The following is a 19,641-nucleotide window of genomic DNA, read 5'->3' on the forward strand; positions in this document are numbered from 1 at the left end:
CAATTGACTCACTAAACATTTTTTTTTTTTCAGGCTTGTCCAGTTCATGTGTATTCTAATAAGCAAACTCTATCAAAATCAGATCAGCATCAGAGCCATAACCTCGGGGACAGTGAGCTGATTGACATATGGTACAGCAGCAAGTTTCTCCGCATCCTTAGTTCAATAAGTATTCCCATTCATTTCTCTCATGGGAACTTTAAAAACATTGGGGGAAAAAATCAGAAAAATCAGGTACAACACTGTGAATTTAACAGCTTTAATGAGGGAAAGAGCTGAAATCCCCAAAAGCAATCCAAATGACATAACTGAATTAAAACCAATGGAAAAATATAACACTATTGATTTAAAGATGTTGATCATATGTAAAAAACAATATATATTACGTTTATTGCAAAATATGCATATGGCTTGATGCCTTCAGCAAAAGCTTACAGTTGATTAACAACCTCATAGGTCTGTCTTTAACGGTTTATAAGTAATCATCATTAGAAATCTATTTTCCCTATGGAGAAAATGAATGGAACTTTAACTTCTGGAACCTTACTGTTGCACTCGAAGTCTATTGGTCCAAAACTCTACATAGTTGCATATTAAACAACAAATAGTATTTTGCTTTCAGTGTGGGCAGACAAAATATCATCACGTTGTAACAAAAGAGTATGTATTTAAGTGTGTGTGCATTATAACTCACTTGTTGGGGTTGTAAACATCTATGTCCTCCAAAACCTGCGTGCTGTAGGTGGAGTTTGGGTGTGTGCTGGCGAGAATTTTCAGGACTCGTCCGTTCTCTGAACCCAGAAACAAAACGGTGTAGTTCTTATACGGGCCAGCTGCTGTATCCACCGCGATCTGGGTCAGCTTGAACCTACATCAGGAAACATAAGCTAATTAGTCAATAAAACACAATCACAAACATGTCTTTAACAACACTAAATACTTATTTATTCTCCAGCACTAATAACAGTTTTCTTGACATGCAGATGTTGAGAAAACAACGGGAGACGGAGGCAGAGTATTAAAATAATGAGTCTAATTTTTATTGGAGCATGCTTATTTGTGTGTGCGTACCGGCTGGTGGTTCGTGTGAAGCAGGGTCGGTTGTTGACAGACGGTACGGCCTCGTCCATTAGTGGATAAGACTTAATGAATGTAAGAGTCTCATCAGGGAAATTTGTGGAGGACTTATAGCCAGCAGCAGGACCATCACCAGCACAGGATCCCGGCCTAGAGAGACGGAGAGAGAGAGAAAGAAAACAATTGACTTCAACCTGCACAGACTTTCCCATGAAGGCTCATGGAAATTATCTATAAAAACAGCTCACAGACATACAATTAACAAGAGCCCCTCCAACCATCTGCCACTGTTAAATAAAAGCTGTTTTTAGAGTCCATCAGGCCGAACAAGCTGCTCTCCGAGCTCCAGAGAACAGGTCCAGGCATATCACGCAGAGCAAGATGAAAAGGAAGTCTTTGGCACTTGTGTGTATGTGGTGTTTTAGGTTGGATTTGTTGTGTTAATATATTCTTTTGTGCAGTGCCTCACGCTACACTAGGGATATCACATTTATTTGATCAAAAATGCAGTTAAAACAGCAATACTGCAAAATATTACAATTGTTTTCTATTTTAATATCTTTTAAAATGTAATTTATTCCTGTGATGGCAAAGCTGAATTTTCAGCATCATTACTCCAGACTTCAATTTCACAGAATCCTTCAAAAATCAAAGCTTTGCTACTGAACCACTACATTATATTAATAGCAACAAGTGGGTAACATTGTCGATTTTAAAGTAATTAAACTCACAGCTTCATTGTTAACAGAGAGCAGGGCCGTAGCTAGAGGATTCGGGGCCCCCCCCACCACCCTCTACCATTATCATATACTGTACAATAGATGATCATGGAGGCCCACATATAACAGAAGATGGTGATGTTGTTGTAAAACCTTTATTTTAAAAGTTAAATGTTTATATAAAAATTACAACTAATAAAAACTAACAAAAAGCAAGAAATTGTTACATAATAATAAACCAATTTTAAAAAAGTAACAGCAAAATAATGTGTTTTTTTCTTCCTATCAGTCTGTTATAATTCATAAATCAAAAAGTAAACATTTAGAAATTGCCAAGAATGCAGTCAAATTTAAAAAATAAAAATCATTTATTGTCTTATTTTTTAATAAAGATAATATGGAACTGGTAATATATTATTAAATAAAGCTAATAAATGTATTCATCCAAGTGCAGTGTGTTGTACAGTGCGTGCAGAATTATTAAGCACGTTGATTTTCTGATCATATTTTTTTTTCAGGCACATTTTACCAATTCCAAACCACATTAATCGTAATAACTACAATTAATTTTGTATTTAATCATTTATAAGTGATATATAATTGTTCATGAAGGCTGGAAATGAAAAACGCCTTATATTCAGGTGTGCAGAATTATTAGGCACTTTTTCTTTTACAGATAAAATAAGCCAAAAAAGAGATTTAACTCAGACTGAAAAGTCAAAAATTATTAAATGCCCATGAGAAGAATGCAATACTAATGCAATACTAAAAATTGCAGTTAAGGCATGAAATACTCATTGAGTCAGCAAGGTCAGACAAAAACAGGTGGAGAAGAAATGACACATGTTAACTTTAAAAGAATGAAGAATTAAGGTAAAGAATTAAGTGTGAAACCATCAGGAACCCTTAAGTCTCCAGCGCCACCATTTTCCAGAACTGCAACCTACCTGGAGTCTCCAGAAGTGCAAGGTGTCAGGATCTCAGAGACTTGGGTTAGGTAAAGAATCCTAAAATGTACCCCCTCTTAATAAGAATCACAAGCTGAAGTGTAGTAAAATACATGAAGACTGTTTTTTTTATAGGCTTTATAAACAGACAGATTGAGAGTGACTCTTGAAGGACCAGTACCACATCCTCTTCTACCATTATTTGAAGAATTCATCTTCCCTGCTGGATTTTGTGGGGCCCCCTGGGCAGCGGGTGGAATTGTCACCACCTTTCACCCCACTAGCGACGTCCGTGACAGAGAGAGATGCTGATCAGATTCAGGTAATTCATACACGCATCTCTCATATCTCTCTCTCTCTCTCTCTCTCTCTCTATAATTAATTCAAATAAATGCTAATTCATTAATTCATTCATTATTTTTTTAATCTCTGCTGCTTATAATTGCGGTCTATGTTCTTTCATTATTGAATGTTTACATGAATAGTTAATCGAGAACTTAAAGCTGTATTTACCTAATGGAGCACTACTTTAAGAATACTCAAATTTTTGAATGTAATATATGTGACCCTGGACCACAAAACCAGTCTTATGGGTAATTTTTTTAAAATTGAGATTTATACATCATCTGAAAGCTGAATACATAATCTTTCCATTGATGTATGGTTTGTTAGGATAGGACAATATATGGCCGAGATACAACTATTTGAAAAACTGGAATCTGAGGGTGCAGAAAAATCGAAATATAAAAAAAAAAAATCACCTTTAAAGTTGTCCATTTCTATTGGCGATTGTGCTGCATTCACTCACAAAAATATTTTTTTAATATATTTAAGGTGGGAAAATTACAAAATATCTTCATGGAACATGATCTTTACTTAATATCCTAATGATTTTTGGCATAAAAGAAAAATCGATAATTTTGACCCATACAATGTTTTGTTGGCTATTGATCAACAGGATACTTTTTGCAGAGTTAAAAATGGTTTTGAGAAAGGTGAAATTGACTGATACTGGTGTCAAATGGATTGTTAGTATTGTGATAACCCTTCGTGACTCACCGGGGTTTGGGCACCACTTCATCAGGAACTGGCGTCCAGGCTGACTCGCTGTTTCGCTGCTCCTTAAACTTCCCATTAAACACTTTCTCTATGTCATCCATGTAGAATGCACATACAGCAGAACCGGTGATGCTGAGGAGAGAAAAACTCTGTTTGGTTCCACCTATTTTATCTAAACAAACTCTTAATGCAACAAACAAATCATTCACAAACAGACCAAATGGATTGGAGTTAAATACATTTAGGGAGTTGTTGAAGTGTGTGTGGAAATACAAAATATATTGTGGTGGGACTGTGGTACCTGTTGGCTTGAGTGGTAAAGACACCTAGCACCACAGGCCTGTGGTTGATCTGCATGACGTTGGTTAATGACTGAAGAACGTCAAAGTAGAAGAAAGAATCGCCTGGAACTGAACAGTTCAATCGTGCTTTCAGGAAAGAAGTCCAGTACCGCTCTAGAACCCGCGGAGAACCGCCGTTATCATTCTTACACACGCGAGCGACTCGAGAGAACACCACCTGGTTTAAGTAAATGAGACAAAGAATGTGTCTCAAATGAGAAATGAGAAAAAGGAAGTGTGTGACCTCTTTCAAACCTCTTCACTAGGATTGATAAAAAAAAATAAAAAAATAATTTATATTTATATTTATATATATATATATATATATATATATATATATATATATATATATATACATATATAGATGCACCGATTGCAATTTTCTTGGCTGATTCAGATGTATTTGTGTGACCTGTCGATACAGATTTTTGCCGATTCCGATTTTCTAAGAACTATAATTGACGGCATATACAAACAAAAATCTACTTTTCTTCAATGCAGAGTTTTAATTTCATAAAAAATACACAAGTAAAAAGTCAGTAATAAAATAAGAACAAAAACAAATTGCAAACAACAACACAAACAAATGCAACAGAAAAAAAGAGAGCAATGAAATAAACATGGCTTAAAGTTTTTCAGGTGGGTATACAGTCAGGTAAGAAATACTACAGAATTTAAAGTAATCAAATGTAAAATAACACTGGATAGTCTTCAATGTAAAATTTAAATACAGATTAATGCTTACAATTAAAGTTAACGTATTCAGTAAACGTATTCAGTCAAAAACAGAGAGTGATTTTCTCTGTCTTTTGTTCTTTTATTAACATGACAGACAGCAGCAGGAATATTAGGCTCCTGTCACTTTAAGAGTTTATGCATGGATCCAATATACTGTTACACAACAGGCGTCATCTTTCTCAACTATTTAATGTTCCAAAACTGACTCTGTTTAACACAGCCAAGACAGGCATTCTGACATAACTTTTTGTGTATTTGACCATTCACTTCCCATCAGAGAGATAAGAGCAAGAACGCGCAGCTGACGTTATTCCCTGTACCGCTGGCAACAAAACAGACGGAATCGGAAAGACGCGAGACGGGTCGATCAGGCGGAAAACCGCCGATTCCGGTCCCTGGCCGATGAATCGGTGCATCTCTAATATATATACATAAATTGCTTAAAACATGAATAAAACAGTCTGAAAATAATTTAATAAACTTGATTAATGAAATATACTCTGACAATAATCTTAATATTTTATGCAACTTTGCTTCATGTAAATTTATTTAGTTTAAAGGACATTTACATTTTTTCCTGGAAAACAAAAGAAGTGATTAAAAAAATTATTTTTGCAGTGTACTTGAAGTGTCTGACCTTGCCAAGGGTGGTGTACTCTACAGCGATCTCACTGAGAAAGAAGTAGACGTAGTTCCCATACTCAATGGCATGAAGGAAATGAGGCTCTACATAAACAAAGACACAATTAGAAAAAGAACAGAAATTATAGAGAAAATACCTACGTAACAGGTGACCCACCTCTTAGCCATTTTGAGTCGTATTTTACGGTACGCAGAACAGGACTGCTTTCTCCTAAACTTCGGTAAATCACTGCATCACTTGCTAGAAAATCCGTCATTGTGGCTGAATAGAAGTCACCGCCTGGGAAGTGAGGTGAGAAATAAGTATTGATAAATCAAAACAACACAAAACCCCACAAAGCAGAGCTCAGTTCGGTTCAGTGTATATATGGCACAAAGAGAAAATGAGAGACATGTCTCATCTCCCCATGTCCCTTTTAAATCTCTGTGCGTCTGTGATCACTGCTGTCTCACTGAGACTTCCTGCACTTTGTAAAATGTCAGTGGAACACTAGTGAGATTATAGGAGATTTCATGTCTTCCTCCCCAGACGGATGGTGCTCTGCCAGCTCACCGGCAAACAGGCCAACGTTAGACTGGCGGGATTCGAAAGGGCAACGGGCTTGACCGACCACCTCCTCTCCATCCTGCTCCAGAGATGACATCTGACCAGAGAGAGAGAGAGAGAAAAAAAGACCTCTTACACACACTGAGCAAATGAAGAACACTTCAAACACAGCACAAACATAGTTTGAAAAACATCCATTCAAATCATTGTTGTTTTGGACCATATTGGCTTTCAATGTATGGGCAAAAACTAACTTTTCGAAACATATTTTTTGTTATGCAGAGAGAAACTCATACAGGTTTGGCATGACACGAGGGGAAATAAATGATCCAACCCCTTAAATATTGTTGTTTAATATTGTAAATTCTGATCATTTGAATCGAGAAAGATTAGTGCTGCATTGGTGATTCGTTTACAATTTAGTGCATGTTTTGAAAGCTGTTTTTGCTGTTGACTTTTGGAAGCTTGAATTCGGTGTTGTATAAATGTTTGCGGGTGGTGTGTGTTCCATGGTTGTTTTGTTTTGTTCCTCTTTGGGAACTGTAGGTGTGAACAGTGTGCCAGCTTCTCTTGTTAGCCAGATGCAGAGCAGAAGCTTCCGACCTGTGGTGTTCACAGAAGAAAAAAACAGCGTGCTAATTGCATGGTTTGGGTGATGCACACATACATGTGTACAAATCCACAAAGATATTCAACCTGCAGGGCTAGAGATGTCCTCACAAAGACGGCTGGATTACACACATACACAAACACATTTAGCAATGCGGCTGAAAGGGTCCTGTGGGCATTCTGGTATTCAGGGTCACATTGTGTGTCATCCCCATCGGATTAACACCTACTGAACCTGCTGAAGCTCACCACTACTTACACTGTCATGTAGCTCATAGGGATAGAGAAGAATAGAGGGGAATTAAAGCAGGAGTAGCACTGGATGGGTTCTGTCAAAGTTTGACCATCTGTACACTTCTGTCCAGGGAAAGCGTGTCTGTTTGTTTTGGAACATTGGAAGAACTAGTAATTCAACCCGAACCTCCATTCGCAAGGACGACTTGAAACATGCACTAAATTGTAAACGATTCAGCAATGCATCACTAATCTTTCTCAAAAGATTTTGGATCGACTCAAATCGATTTCTCAGTGATACATTACTCATTTTGAGGTACATTATGAGATGTTGAAACTGTAATTCCTCACCATCAGCATTAACAAGTGTATGTCCATAAACAAACCGAGGTGTATATTTCCAATTTATTGCAGTGCACATGTGGGAACTGTATCAATAACAGCGCATACATTAGACGAGCACTAACGTGAATGACTGATGTAACAAACGTTTGTAAAACAAATCTTGCTCCATCCTTTATTTTTACTCAAAGTAGTAAGAACGGCAGACAATCTGCATTAATAGACACAGTTTTAGGTAATAGTGTCCCACAGCTGCTTAGCAGAAGTATTTCAGTAAGACAGTAATAACATGAGTTGGCCGGTTAGCCGGAGACCTACACAATGTAAAACACAAAACGACGCATTTTGAACACCCGGTAGAAAATATATACATAAATAATTAGTCATACTTACAGGTTGTGAAATAGTACATCTCACTTATTTCCGGTAATGTTTACTTTCAATGTACTGTGGTCAATGAGTTGAACAAACGCAAAATGAGTGTCTGCAATAAGATTTAAAAATCTGGAAATTTTTATTGACAGGAGAAGGGATACTCTGATGTTTAGTGTGTGCAGAATTTTCCAAACTCATCGGAACATGAAGTTTTAATCCAAACCAAGCCGATCTGAGAAAGCTGCGGCTGTTATAAATGCGCCATTATTTCATCACAGAGTGTCAGTGCTCATCTAAACTAGTGACCGCGACGCTGAACTGTATGAGAACATCAGTACGAATAACATCAGTACGAACCACGAACATTTATTTATTTGGATTAAATATTTGAAACATTCTGTGTCATTTTTCAATGTCAATCTTTTTACTATAAACATGTTTATGCCCAAAATGCTTAATTAATATTCAAAGTAGTTGACTGTCACTCTCCTCTACGCTGTGTGTGTTACTGTTTAAGATTAATTAAATAGCCTATAGCCTATTTAACATCGTTAAAGGAACCTCGCGAGCATTCATTCATTCACTATTTTAAAAGACTGGAATAAAGCACCAATGTACACAAGCAATCCTTTTTATTAGTCAAATTCATTTGAAAATGTAAACTCAACAGGTATAAAATATAAGAGAAAAACACAAGCATATAGGACTGCTGCAGGTTAGTGGATAAAGATATTTAGCCTATTTATTATTCAGAATGCAAAATTGGAAAGAAAATATATTTATAAGAACATTTCAGCAGGCTCAAGATAATTAATACAGAGATCATTATTCATTGTTTTAATCAATTGGCATCCATAAAACGTAGACGAATCTGCATTCTCATGTATGTAGGTGCGCTGAACGCTCCAACCGGAAACTCCCGATATGTACTAAGTAGAACGCGGAAGTAGTTGTGCAAGTAGTCCATTGGTATGGCAGCAGCCATACCTTGCCATAAGCAATTGGCACCCTGCTCACCGCTTTTTTGTGCATGCCTTGGGCACAAATTATTTAAATGAGGAAGATTGTGACGTACGTTCCCGGAAGAAAACTCAAGACTACAATCAAGGCGTTTCAGGGGGTTCAGAAACAGTGCTTACTGATATAGAGAATACCTACTGATGAAGTGGACTTTTCAGTCCCTTTTCATGCTCAAACAACATTACACAATAAAGAAGGTTGAAAATGTAATAAGACCTCATAATAAGCATAATAAGACCTCTTTAATAATAATAATAATAATAATAATAATAATAATAATAATAATAATAATAATACAATTATTAGTGTTTTAAAACATTAAACGAGCAACAGATGACAGCAAAGGTAATCTGCATGTAACAATATGGGAAAGTGTAATAGTGAGAAAATGGTAAACTGAACTTTTCCAAAAGTCTCAAAAGTATATATTATAACAATCATCTAACTATAACAATCTCTCCTTAACCTCTCCTTGCACAGTTTTCCAGAAAGTTCTCCACAGCTCGAGCTGTGAGTTGAGAGTGAAGGAATGCGTGAGGAGACAAGGCAGAGGAACTGAGCGACATGATTTGCAAGACATGACATATTGTCCCTCTCCAGGGCTCTAACAGAACATCCCTCTCCTCGGTGAGATGCAGAAAAACGAGACTGTGAGCATGAGAAAATGGAGACAGACTGAGAGAGAAGCAGAGAGGAAGAGGAAAGAGAGGAATATGGAAGGAAGATGCCTTCAGGGCAAGGTGCATAAATCAAGATCTCCAAAGAGCCTCAAATGGAAAAGTTGAGAGCAGAGCCTCATCCATGAGTTTTGCTGACTCCCTGCTGGCCTCCTCCAGCGTTTAGTCAGATTTACATGCTCTCTGGCAAACAAAAACACACATGCACACACACCGCTCAGGAACAGATCTGCTAATGTTGATGGAAAACCATCAATCACAGGACAGGCCTGATTCCACATCACTAAACTAGTGATTTGTTGCAGTTTTTTGCAGGGACTGAATAAAATATTTTTTAAGTAGCAAAACACCAAGCATTTAATAAGAAAGTAAAAAGGATCATTTTGATTTCAAGTTGTCTTTTAAGCAGGGTGTCATGAAAAAAAGAAAACATGGAAAATCACAAAAAATAACTGGCAAATAAAACGGCATTTCCCATGAATTCAAAAGAACAAAAACGTTGCCTTCAGGAAACATTGATGATTGCCTACTACGTAAACTAGAAATTAAAACGTTGTATTCACTATATGGCTCTTATTAAATGTAATACATTTCTGGTTTTCATGTCAGATGGTTTTGGCAGCAATAGCAGCCAATCATCTGAGTGTATTATTCAGTCACCTTACTTGAAGCAAAGTCACATGACATTTTTGACGCCCATCAGTAAATACATTTCTATTGTAGTTTATGTGCACGTCTTCTTACCAAATAAATAATACTAGTCAAATAACTGAGCGAAATAATAGCAGCCAATCATCTATGCAAATTAGTCACGACATTTGACACATCTAGGAATTTATTCAGTAAATGTGTTTCTATCATAGTTTACGTGCACACCAAATAAAACATTTATCCACCACAATTTTTTACGTGCATTTTAATAATTTTATTTGCCTGATTTTATTTATTGATGCTTCCGTCCAGCATTATTGGATTTTCCCAAAAATAAGTGGATGGAAACCCAGTTAACATGACTAAAATGTGCTAACATTGCTCATTGCAACTGCAGAAATTGTTTCGTTTAGCCAACAGACAGTGTTGATGGGAGAACGCAGACCTCTATCACAGAAAAAAAAAATCAGGTTGTAAACAGGTGTGACAAGATATGAATTCATTTCTGAGAAAGAGCAGGATATATACGTTTTTGAACAGGCCTAATATTCAAATTAATTTTAATGCTGACAAATTTAAGTAGATGTATGTAGACTGTCAATTTTGATTCTTTAAAGGGAAGCTTCAGAATACGCATCTGTAGGAGGAAATAACTGTGTGTGTGTGTGTGTGTGTGTGTGTGTGTGTGTGTGTGTGTGACAGAAATAGACTCATCATACCTTGTAGTTGCGACAGGTGGGGTTGAACGCATTGGTTCCACATGCAAAGAGAGTTTCATCGTTACGTGGCACCAGCACTTTGATGTAGTTGTAACACTCATCCTGTGAAAGACAAGACACTGGCTTTTACTCACACTATATATATAACTCCTGAATTACACACACGCACACACACACACACACACACACACACACACAGAGAGATTGACTCATCCTGAAGCTTACAGCGAGCATCATTACTGCCTCCCTTTTTCCTCCACTTCCACACACAAATTACCATAATCCCTATGCTGAGCTCCAGGATCTGACTCGCTCACTGCAACTCTGTCTTCAACCAACAATGACATTATTAAACCTGTGTGTGTTTACATATCTTCACATATACAGCCACCTGTGGAGAACCACTTAGTCTTAGCTTCAGACCATTTACTGACCATCTGATGCATACTGATCACAAAACTGGCAAGTGTCTTCTCGATCTGGCAAACTCTAAACTGATTGACTGGCTTTACAAATTTGAGGGATAAGGGCACTTTTTTTTTAGGGAAGTATTATATTAAAAATCTGGAGGATAATTATTTTCATGTTGTGCATGATAATTGATAAATGGTCTATAGTAAAATTCTATACAATTTTCTCCAAATAAATTGAAAATAAAACACTAAAATCTAATAAATCATTTAAAATGTTTCAAGTGAGTGAACTTAGGCATAATAACATTATAATGTACAGTATGAACATTTTATATTTTAAGATTTGCTAAAAATACATTTAACAGTTTGGAATGTAGATTAGATTACAAATTAGTTAGATTAAAACTAAGATGATCTAGAAGTAAAAATAGAGTAAATTAGAATGCATGCCCTATTAAATATTTTAAATCATTCAATACAGATCCATTTTAAAAAATCTCTTAAGATAAAATGTAAAATTATAAAAAAATATTATCAGTATTGATAAACATCCAAAGTATTTTATGTAATTGTTTTTTGTATAGGTCTGTATATTTTGATTTGTTTTCAGTTATGTCATCAAAATAATACTAAATTTTGGATAGGCAGAAATTCTGACCAGAAAAAATCTGTACATATTTTTCTGATATTTACTGCAGAACCATTCAAAAAGACTGGGCTCTTTTTTTCTCTCTCACCAGTCTATTACTGTAGGATCTATTTCAGAAAAATCCGCCTCAAATCAGCACAAAACTATGTCAGTCAGATGTTCTCTTGCCATCTATGTTCTTCCTGTTCTTTTTCAGAATAAGCTGCACTGTGGACCAGACCTGCCGTTTAGATGAAGGTCTGTCTATGCCCGACTAATAACCACTAAATGCAACAGTTGCTGACTTCTATCACACAATTACATGGAGAAAGAGAAGGAGAAATAAAAGAGTTGTGTACTCACGCTGTTTTTCCCCCTGACTGTGCATTTCTCCACATCCTTTGTCTTCCATGTCAGTTTCTGCCACACAAACAAACAAACAAACAATAACAGGCTCATTGCCATTCACAACAGCTGCAATTGGAAAATCTCATTTACTTCAATAAACATCACACATAATAAACATAAAAAGGAGGAAAGAGAGAGAGACAAGCAGGACTTGAGCAATAAGAAGGAAAAGAGAGATCCCTCAGGTTGTTAACAATTTGAGTGAGTGTGTGTGTGTGTGTGGGTGCTTTCTCGTGTCATTAGGTCAGGCTGTATTTCAGAGATTTACTGGGCCGCCACATGTCTGCCCACCCATCAGGAACAGCAGGCAATCAACACCCACACACACACACCATGACAAGCTAAAAACAACACTCTCACTAACATAACTATTTGCTGCAGTGACATCTTACTCTCAACAGTTAAGATAATATTGTCAGCGAGACCCAAAGGACAAAAAAAGAAAAGAGAAAGAGTGAGCGATCTATCCATAAGCAGACTGCTTCATCAACATTATTACATTTGATATGACTGCTGTGAGTAATAACAACGTATGATGGAAAAACAGGATTTCCTTTGCCATTTAAAATAGCAAAATAACAAGTCTAACTAAATAACATTCAGAACTCAAAACTGCCTCCTCAGCCTGTGTAACAGCAAAAATGGGTGTTTCTAGGGAAAAAAACAGCCACTTACCTTAAATATGGTACAAAAATAGATTATTAAACGCCTTAAGATGCATACTTTCAATAAAAATAGGATTTTGTTCTTTACTTTAAAAAAAACTAAGTGAAAGAAGATGCTTAACTTTGAGAAAAGTAGATCACGAACCTCAGGAGGTCATGCTAAATAGTATATGACTGATTTTATTTTCTATTAAAATAAGGCCTGTGATTCACTATTATGAAAATTTTGTAAATGGGACATCTAAATACAGTTTAAAACCAGATTTTGTATTTTCGTTTTAGAAATAAATATTAAATAAACAAACTGATGACAGAGTTGTGGGACATTTAAATATTTTGTTTTGGTAGCAATTAATTAGCAAATTTGTACAATTAGTAATTCTACGATCCAAATTATGATATTGTATAATTTATAATTGCCTGATACAGTCGAGAAGGTCAAGAGCTATAACGTAGGGCAGGCCAAAATAACAACTTAAAAAAAAACATTTTTGGCGTTTTTGTCTCTTTTAAGATAGGATAGTAGAGTAGACAGGAAGTGAAGTGGGATAATTACCAAAATACCAATTTTAACTGGGGTATACAGACATTTGATGCATTTAAAACTAGCTAGCTATGCTAGCTGAATTTTGTTATATCATAAATCGGGGGGGAAAAAACACGAAGCACAAAAAGTCGCATATTTGTTGAAAGTGCCAACAGTCTACAGCAGTGTGCTACACATTTCAGTACAGGTTGTTTTGTGAACCAATATAGGCCTGTAAAGAGGTTTTTCAGTAAATGTTGTAACTCATTTCCCAATGCAATGAGCTAAGCCAATCATAATAAAGGTCATTAGCACAAAGATCCCTACAGAATGTACAGTAGCATAAACAGCCTATTTAATTCCAAGTGTCACGCTGAAGGTGGAAAATGGTCGTGCAAAACTAAATTATGGCTGTTTTTTGTGTAAGAGACCTTGACTAGCATTTCAAGTGGACCTCAGGGAAAAATAGACATAAGAGTGTAGAATATGCGTCCTTTAAAGCCACCATAAAGAGAATTGCTCATTTGAAAAATGGGATTTCTAAATGGTCCTTCCCCAAAGACGAATAAAAGTGAATATTCGCACTCACATCACTGATCTAAGAGAAAGAAAAACATTAGAGATGACTGAAACAGAAAGTTGAGAAAAAGGTGAGCTTACCTGTTGGGGGACGATACGCTCCGCTGAAGCGCTGAGGTTAATGGCAAAAACGTGATCTCTACAGAGACACAGAGAGAGAGAGAGACAGAGAGAGATAAAGAAATGCCAATATTCTCATCAAGTGTTTAAGCAACTGAGATTATTTTGCCCATTTCTTTCAATAAGTAACAATACAGTGCCAATAACACCTCGAGCTGAATTGAAGAGGGCAGAGGACAGTAAAAACGAGAGTGAGAGAGCATGAGTGGTGGAGAGACAGACAGGGATGAAATGGAAGGGGTGAAAGAGGTGTCAGAGAGCGAGTGAACATCCATCTGTCTGCAATCTAGGTCTGAATGAGACTGATTGGCCCAATCACACGACCCTTACCATTAGTGTGTGGGTCTTATCGCTGCAGGCGTCTGGAGAAACAGCACTAGTGTGTACGGATCCCGAGGTCTGGAATCTTTTGAAATGTGTGTGCAGCTGTGGTGTTGTGTGCAGTGTGAGCATGTGATTGAACTGACACGACATACCTTGCAGCAATGTAGACCATGTGGTTAATCCGCAGCATCCTCTGAAAATCCAGCCCCAGTCTGGCGGTGTCGTTATCTGACATGTTCCCCTGGAAACTGGGGTACAGGTAGGTGTCTTCAAGATAGGGAAGAGAGAAGATGGAGTTAAAATCAACTAGAAATTATCACAGTCTACCATCTTGGTGTCAGAGCATCACATGAAGGATTATTCTTATTTTCACATCAACTTTTTCAAATTAAGTGTTACTTGTTAACAGTACGCAATATTAACTCCTCTTGTATAGTCTTTAAATAAGTCTTTTCACAAAAATTTCAGAAGCAACAATAGAAATATTCACATTCCTCCCCCTCCTCAAAAAGTTGAGGAAAAACATCCTTGAAAGAATATAAATTTACATCAGAAGCTAAATTCATCAATAAATAATGTGTAATATATAAGATTCATTTATATCCATCAAGAGGTGCATCAATTTTTGGTCAAGATCTTGTATAGACAACCCAAAAGACTTTCAATGAATTAAAGGTCTGCCAGTTCATGCGTGAAAATTATTCTTCATGCTCCCTTGCCAACCATTCTTTCCCAATTTTAGCCTGATGAATCTTGACATCGTCATCCTGGAATATGACCATGACGTCTCTTCCTACATGGTTGTTTAAGAAATGAAAAGCTACACACTCCATCAGTTAGGGTTAGAAGAACTGTTGCCAAACATTTAACATGCTAGAAACATAATAAACATTGCAATAATGTCATAAGCATTTGCCTATTTAAATCCAAAGTGTCTTTACACTCAGAAATATAATTTGCTAATTTATCTCATTTACACTTAATCTCATTTACACAGATTGTCAGAGATGAGTCAAGTCACTTTGGCATGCTCTACTTTCAGAGGCCGATTGGGTTACACAACATTTTCGTCCGCAATGACCTGCAGGGACCTTTAATTTGCAGGTCTGTTTGGAAACTGTGCACTGCACCAAAGTAGCAGACACAGGGTGGCAAACATGACCTTGGGGTGGAAAGAAAATCTGGACTTTTTAATGATTCCTGTTACTACAGTTACTCAGCGATTATAAACTGGTTATTGTTAAAGGTTTCTCCTGAGCTTGGCAGACCACAGGTGGCCGCAGCAGGAACCAAATCTCGCTCTGATGTTCAGGAGCTGCAGTAAACAAACATGCAAGGGTTAAATTGGAGCAGAAACTTCACTCTTTTCTCAAAGACACTGACTGGGTAAACACCATCATCTGATCTCGGCAGGATCATCCCTCAATAAAGATCACCCAGAGTGTCTGCATGTCAACATAGAGCCAGAGCCAATGAACCAGTGATGTGAGAAAGAAACTGCAACTGAAAATCACTGCATGAGAATAAATATTCTAAAATTCTCAGCTTCATTCTTCAAAGCAATTTAAGATTATTCAACCAAACTGAAGTTCTAAATTTTAAAGGATAGGGTCTAAACTTAGACTTTAAAATGCTAAGCATATCATATGCTTGCAGACTTTGTAAACAGTTACAAAGAAAAACTGAGCATCTTACACTAATCAACCGAGGATCACACACTACCAGACTTTCAAGTTGTTCTGAACACAACAAACACCCGCCGAAACATACGCCTCCTTGCTAGGAGATGCATGACAAATGAAAAGAATCACCTCAAAATATCAAATACGTTTGATACAGTACATCATACACTACACTTTTTTGGGGAGAAATCTGTCAACTCTAACTGCCCAAACTCTGCAGACTGGCTCTGAGTTTCTGACTTTCAACAACTAGCATCTACAAATGCACCCAAATCTACAAACAACTCCACCCAACTACAAATTGGAGCAAATATCTGGAGAGTGTAGTGTATTCCAGCCTTATGGCAACATTCACACATCCAGTGAATGGGATTGAAGGTATTTACTAACAGGTCTAATATATATTTTCAATCTGCTAAAAGCGGGGACACATTTAATGACTGTAAGGCAGATTATGAATGTAATTTGATACTTATGACTGAACATGCCCAAACACGCCAAGTCAGAGACAGTTGCGTTCAGTCGGTGTTCACAGTCAGTGTTTAAAATCTGCTCCAGTCATAGGGCCCTATCTTACACCCGGCGCAATGCAGCGCCAAGCCCATGGGCGTTCTGGTCTGAAAACGAGGTGTGTTCTGGCTCATTGTTGGCGCGTTGCTATTTTGAGGCAACAGAAATACATTGCGCCATTGACCAACTGAAACCTGGTCTAAAGTCAATGGCACAATATTTTTTTTTGTTATTTAATGAGCGCGTTAGTAATGTGCGCCTATAGGTGGGTCCACAACGCGCATACACTGCTTATTAAACACACAGGGACACACGCGACACAAACATGCCAAATATTTAAAATAAAAGGATTACAAAGTAAAAGATTATTATTGTGTACACAAAGATATGGTGGAATCAGGCTTGTCCCGTAGATGGTCTGCTTGCGCACTTTTACCTCGCGCACGAGCAGTTTGCGCTCTGGAGATGCGTTCGGTCTTTCCACTATCAAATTCCGTCATGTAAACAGCGAATCTGCCATGGCGCGAGCGCAACTGGCATTTAAAGGGAATGGGAGATGAGACTCTGATTGGTTTAACGCATGTAAATCCCAAAACACACCCATTACTCATGAGAATAGGGACAACCCTTTTAGACCATGTGCCGACCATTTTTCCCGTATTTTTAAACTAGCAAAAGTGGATTCGGACACGACCTTAGTGAACTTGCGCCGTGCGCTTTAGACCATGCACATAGATCGTTAAAATAGGGCCCTTAGAATGTTTCAGCTAGTCGTTAAGTGTGTCCCCGGCTTAAGTCTCACATACTGTCTGGACGAACAAATAACCAAAGTTTCTATTCTTGCAATAGCAGTGAATAACACTAAGCTGGTCCTATCAACATTAGAGGCCCATATCGATAGATCAAAAATAAAAAAATAAATACAAATAATATTTCCAAGTTATGGCTGATATAGCTATCAAAGTGATGGTGGCCATTGACTTACATTAAATGAATTACCAATGACCACGGTTTCAGCAAAAAAATCATCTTTACTGTTCTTCATTAATCTTCCGTTACTGGCCTGGCTGTGGGTGTGTAAATTAACAGCAAATTTTCATTTTTGGGTGAACTATCCCTTTAAGTAGATATCAAAGATGATCACACTGGATGACATGAGAAACAACTAGTCCAGTGTGGTTCTAATCATATAGCATGGATTTGATAAACGGTGATAAACAGTGTAATCAACAAAGATGCCATTTTCTGTTAAAGCTTGTTAAGATGCAACTTATTTTACCCGTAATGTGTGGGCTTGCACCAAGACTGCAGGGCTATGGGGGAGAGAGACAGACTATCAAAGGTATCATATGCACCAACTGCAATAACAGCTAGGTTTACAATTCGCTTCTGAGCAATGACAATTACATTCAACAATTAAATTTACTCCTGAAAATTAAGATGACAATTGCTATTAAATTACACATTAAATGTGTCATGTAAAAAGAAGCAAACTGAGCAACTAGTTAATGCAGTGAGGCCACTTGCTGACAGCTCCTCAGAGCTGCTGTGCTAGAAAATCACGGAAATTGAGGTACCTGTCTTGACTCATTTGCATATTTTGATATGGTCTCTCTGCACTGTAGTTGCTCCCACCAGCCCTCTGCTCCACAAGAAACCCATATATTACAGTCCTAACATGTTGTTTCAAACAATCATCTTAACAAGAATAAACAAAACACTGGTTGTTAGAGTTGAATATTGTAGTTTTCACCCACCTAAATGAATTTTATGTGAACAGAACAGGATTTTTCACTCAGAAGAGGAGTGACAACCGTATTTAGCTACAGTGCGAACGTAGTCGCACTCATCTAATGGGTTTAAAGGTTACAGTGTGTAAAGGCTCTAGCACAAAGCAAAGTCTCAGGATGTAAAACCACACACACAGGTGGAAATGGTTGATAAATGGGTCTCATTACTTGTGTGATGTTCTTTTTGGAGAGCTCTATTAGCCCAGCTATCTGTACACCAATGGCCCAAAGGCTCAGTATATGTTTTTGAATCCAGCTCTCTCAAATGTGGTCCACTCATTTCAGGAGAACAAAAGACCCTGCAAAGCTCTTGTATCTGCTCAAACATGACCCTGTCAATCATGTGATATCCATCATGCGGAATTCTTTTTTTTTTCTTTTTTTGTGAAAGTTTAAATGATAGGAAATGAAAAGAGAAAAGGGACTGCAGGCTAGATTTAAACTTCAAACTTGTAGCACCCCACATGACTTAATAGCTAAAGCAATTACAGAAGTACAATTCAGAATTGAACAGAATTTATTCAGAATTGAAGAATTTTTAATCTATACATCCATCCGTCTGTCCATTCGTCCGTCCACTCATCTTTCATTCCATCCATCCATCCATTCTTCCTCAAGACTTTCAATCGAGATTTTTTTCAAGCCAACATTCAAAGTTTGTCTTAAAAAAAGTTGCTTTTCTAGTTAAAAATTATATTTATATGAATTTAATATTCAATTCAAGTCTGAATGGAGCACAACCCTGCCACTAAGCCACGCTTTCAACTTATTCAATGTAAAAAATAATACGTTTTGGTTTTCTTTAAGAATTATGAAGAATATAGTGCTGGATGGTATAGACTGTATAAAAATGGATTGTCTGCAAAATATAAACATAAAACAGTAAACACTTCTATCACACCTCATTTGCAATTGAGTCGGCCCCTCCACACCCTACTGTTTGCTACACAGCCAAGACTGAGGAGTTTTTATTTCCCAATTAGTAACAACTTCACAGCAGCTCCTAGTGAAGCCAGTATCTCAGACCCAATAGGTTTGGAAGCTGGGGAGTAGCATGGGGTGGAAAACCGGGATGGGGTAAATTAGGGCTGGGAACGGGAAGGTGGAGTGAGGATGGACTTGGCAGCCATGGCAGCTGATATATTTATTTGGCGTGTGAAATGCTTTGTGTCTGCCAAGATCTGATTGCTTGGCAGGCGGTTTACTTTTTAACTCTGGGTACGGTTTAATGTGCCTATGGCTATATATCATGCAAGATAAAGCATTTATAATTCCAAATGCCATGATTGAATTATAAAG

The 19,641-nt window shown here is 37.2% G+C and overlaps 1 protein-coding gene across 4 annotated transcripts in view; it reads right to left on the minus strand.

Moving 5' to 3' along the window:
• Positions 1-19,641, minus strand: part of sema6cb (semaphorin 6Cb) — a 155,038-nt gene that overhangs the window by 34,876 nt on the left and 100,521 nt on the right. For all 4 annotated transcript variants that reach the window (XM_084088151.1, XM_084088150.1, XM_084088148.1 and 1 more), the window contains 11 exons: positions 14,513-14,627; positions 13,998-14,055; positions 12,102-12,158; positions 10,698-10,799; positions 6,077-6,167; positions 5,681-5,803; positions 5,519-5,607; positions 4,104-4,321; positions 3,803-3,934; positions 1,072-1,227; positions 695-868 (listed from right to left, as the gene is read on the minus strand). In XM_084088151.1, the coding sequence (XP_083944277.1) occupies positions 695-868; positions 1,072-1,227; positions 3,803-3,934; positions 4,104-4,321; positions 5,519-5,607; positions 5,681-5,803; positions 6,077-6,167; positions 10,698-10,799; positions 12,102-12,158; positions 13,998-14,055; positions 14,513-14,627 (1,315 nt within the window). The remainder of the gene's footprint in view (positions 1-694; positions 869-1,071; positions 1,228-3,802; positions 3,935-4,103; positions 4,322-5,518; positions 5,608-5,680; positions 5,804-6,076; positions 6,168-10,697; positions 10,800-12,101; positions 12,159-13,997; positions 14,056-14,512; positions 14,628-19,641) is intronic.

Source organism: Abramis brama, assembly GCF_963993115.1.
Source record: "Abramis brama genome assembly, chromosome: 17".
Taxonomy (NCBI): Eukaryota; Metazoa; Chordata; class Actinopteri; order Cypriniformes; family Leuciscidae; genus Abramis; species Abramis brama.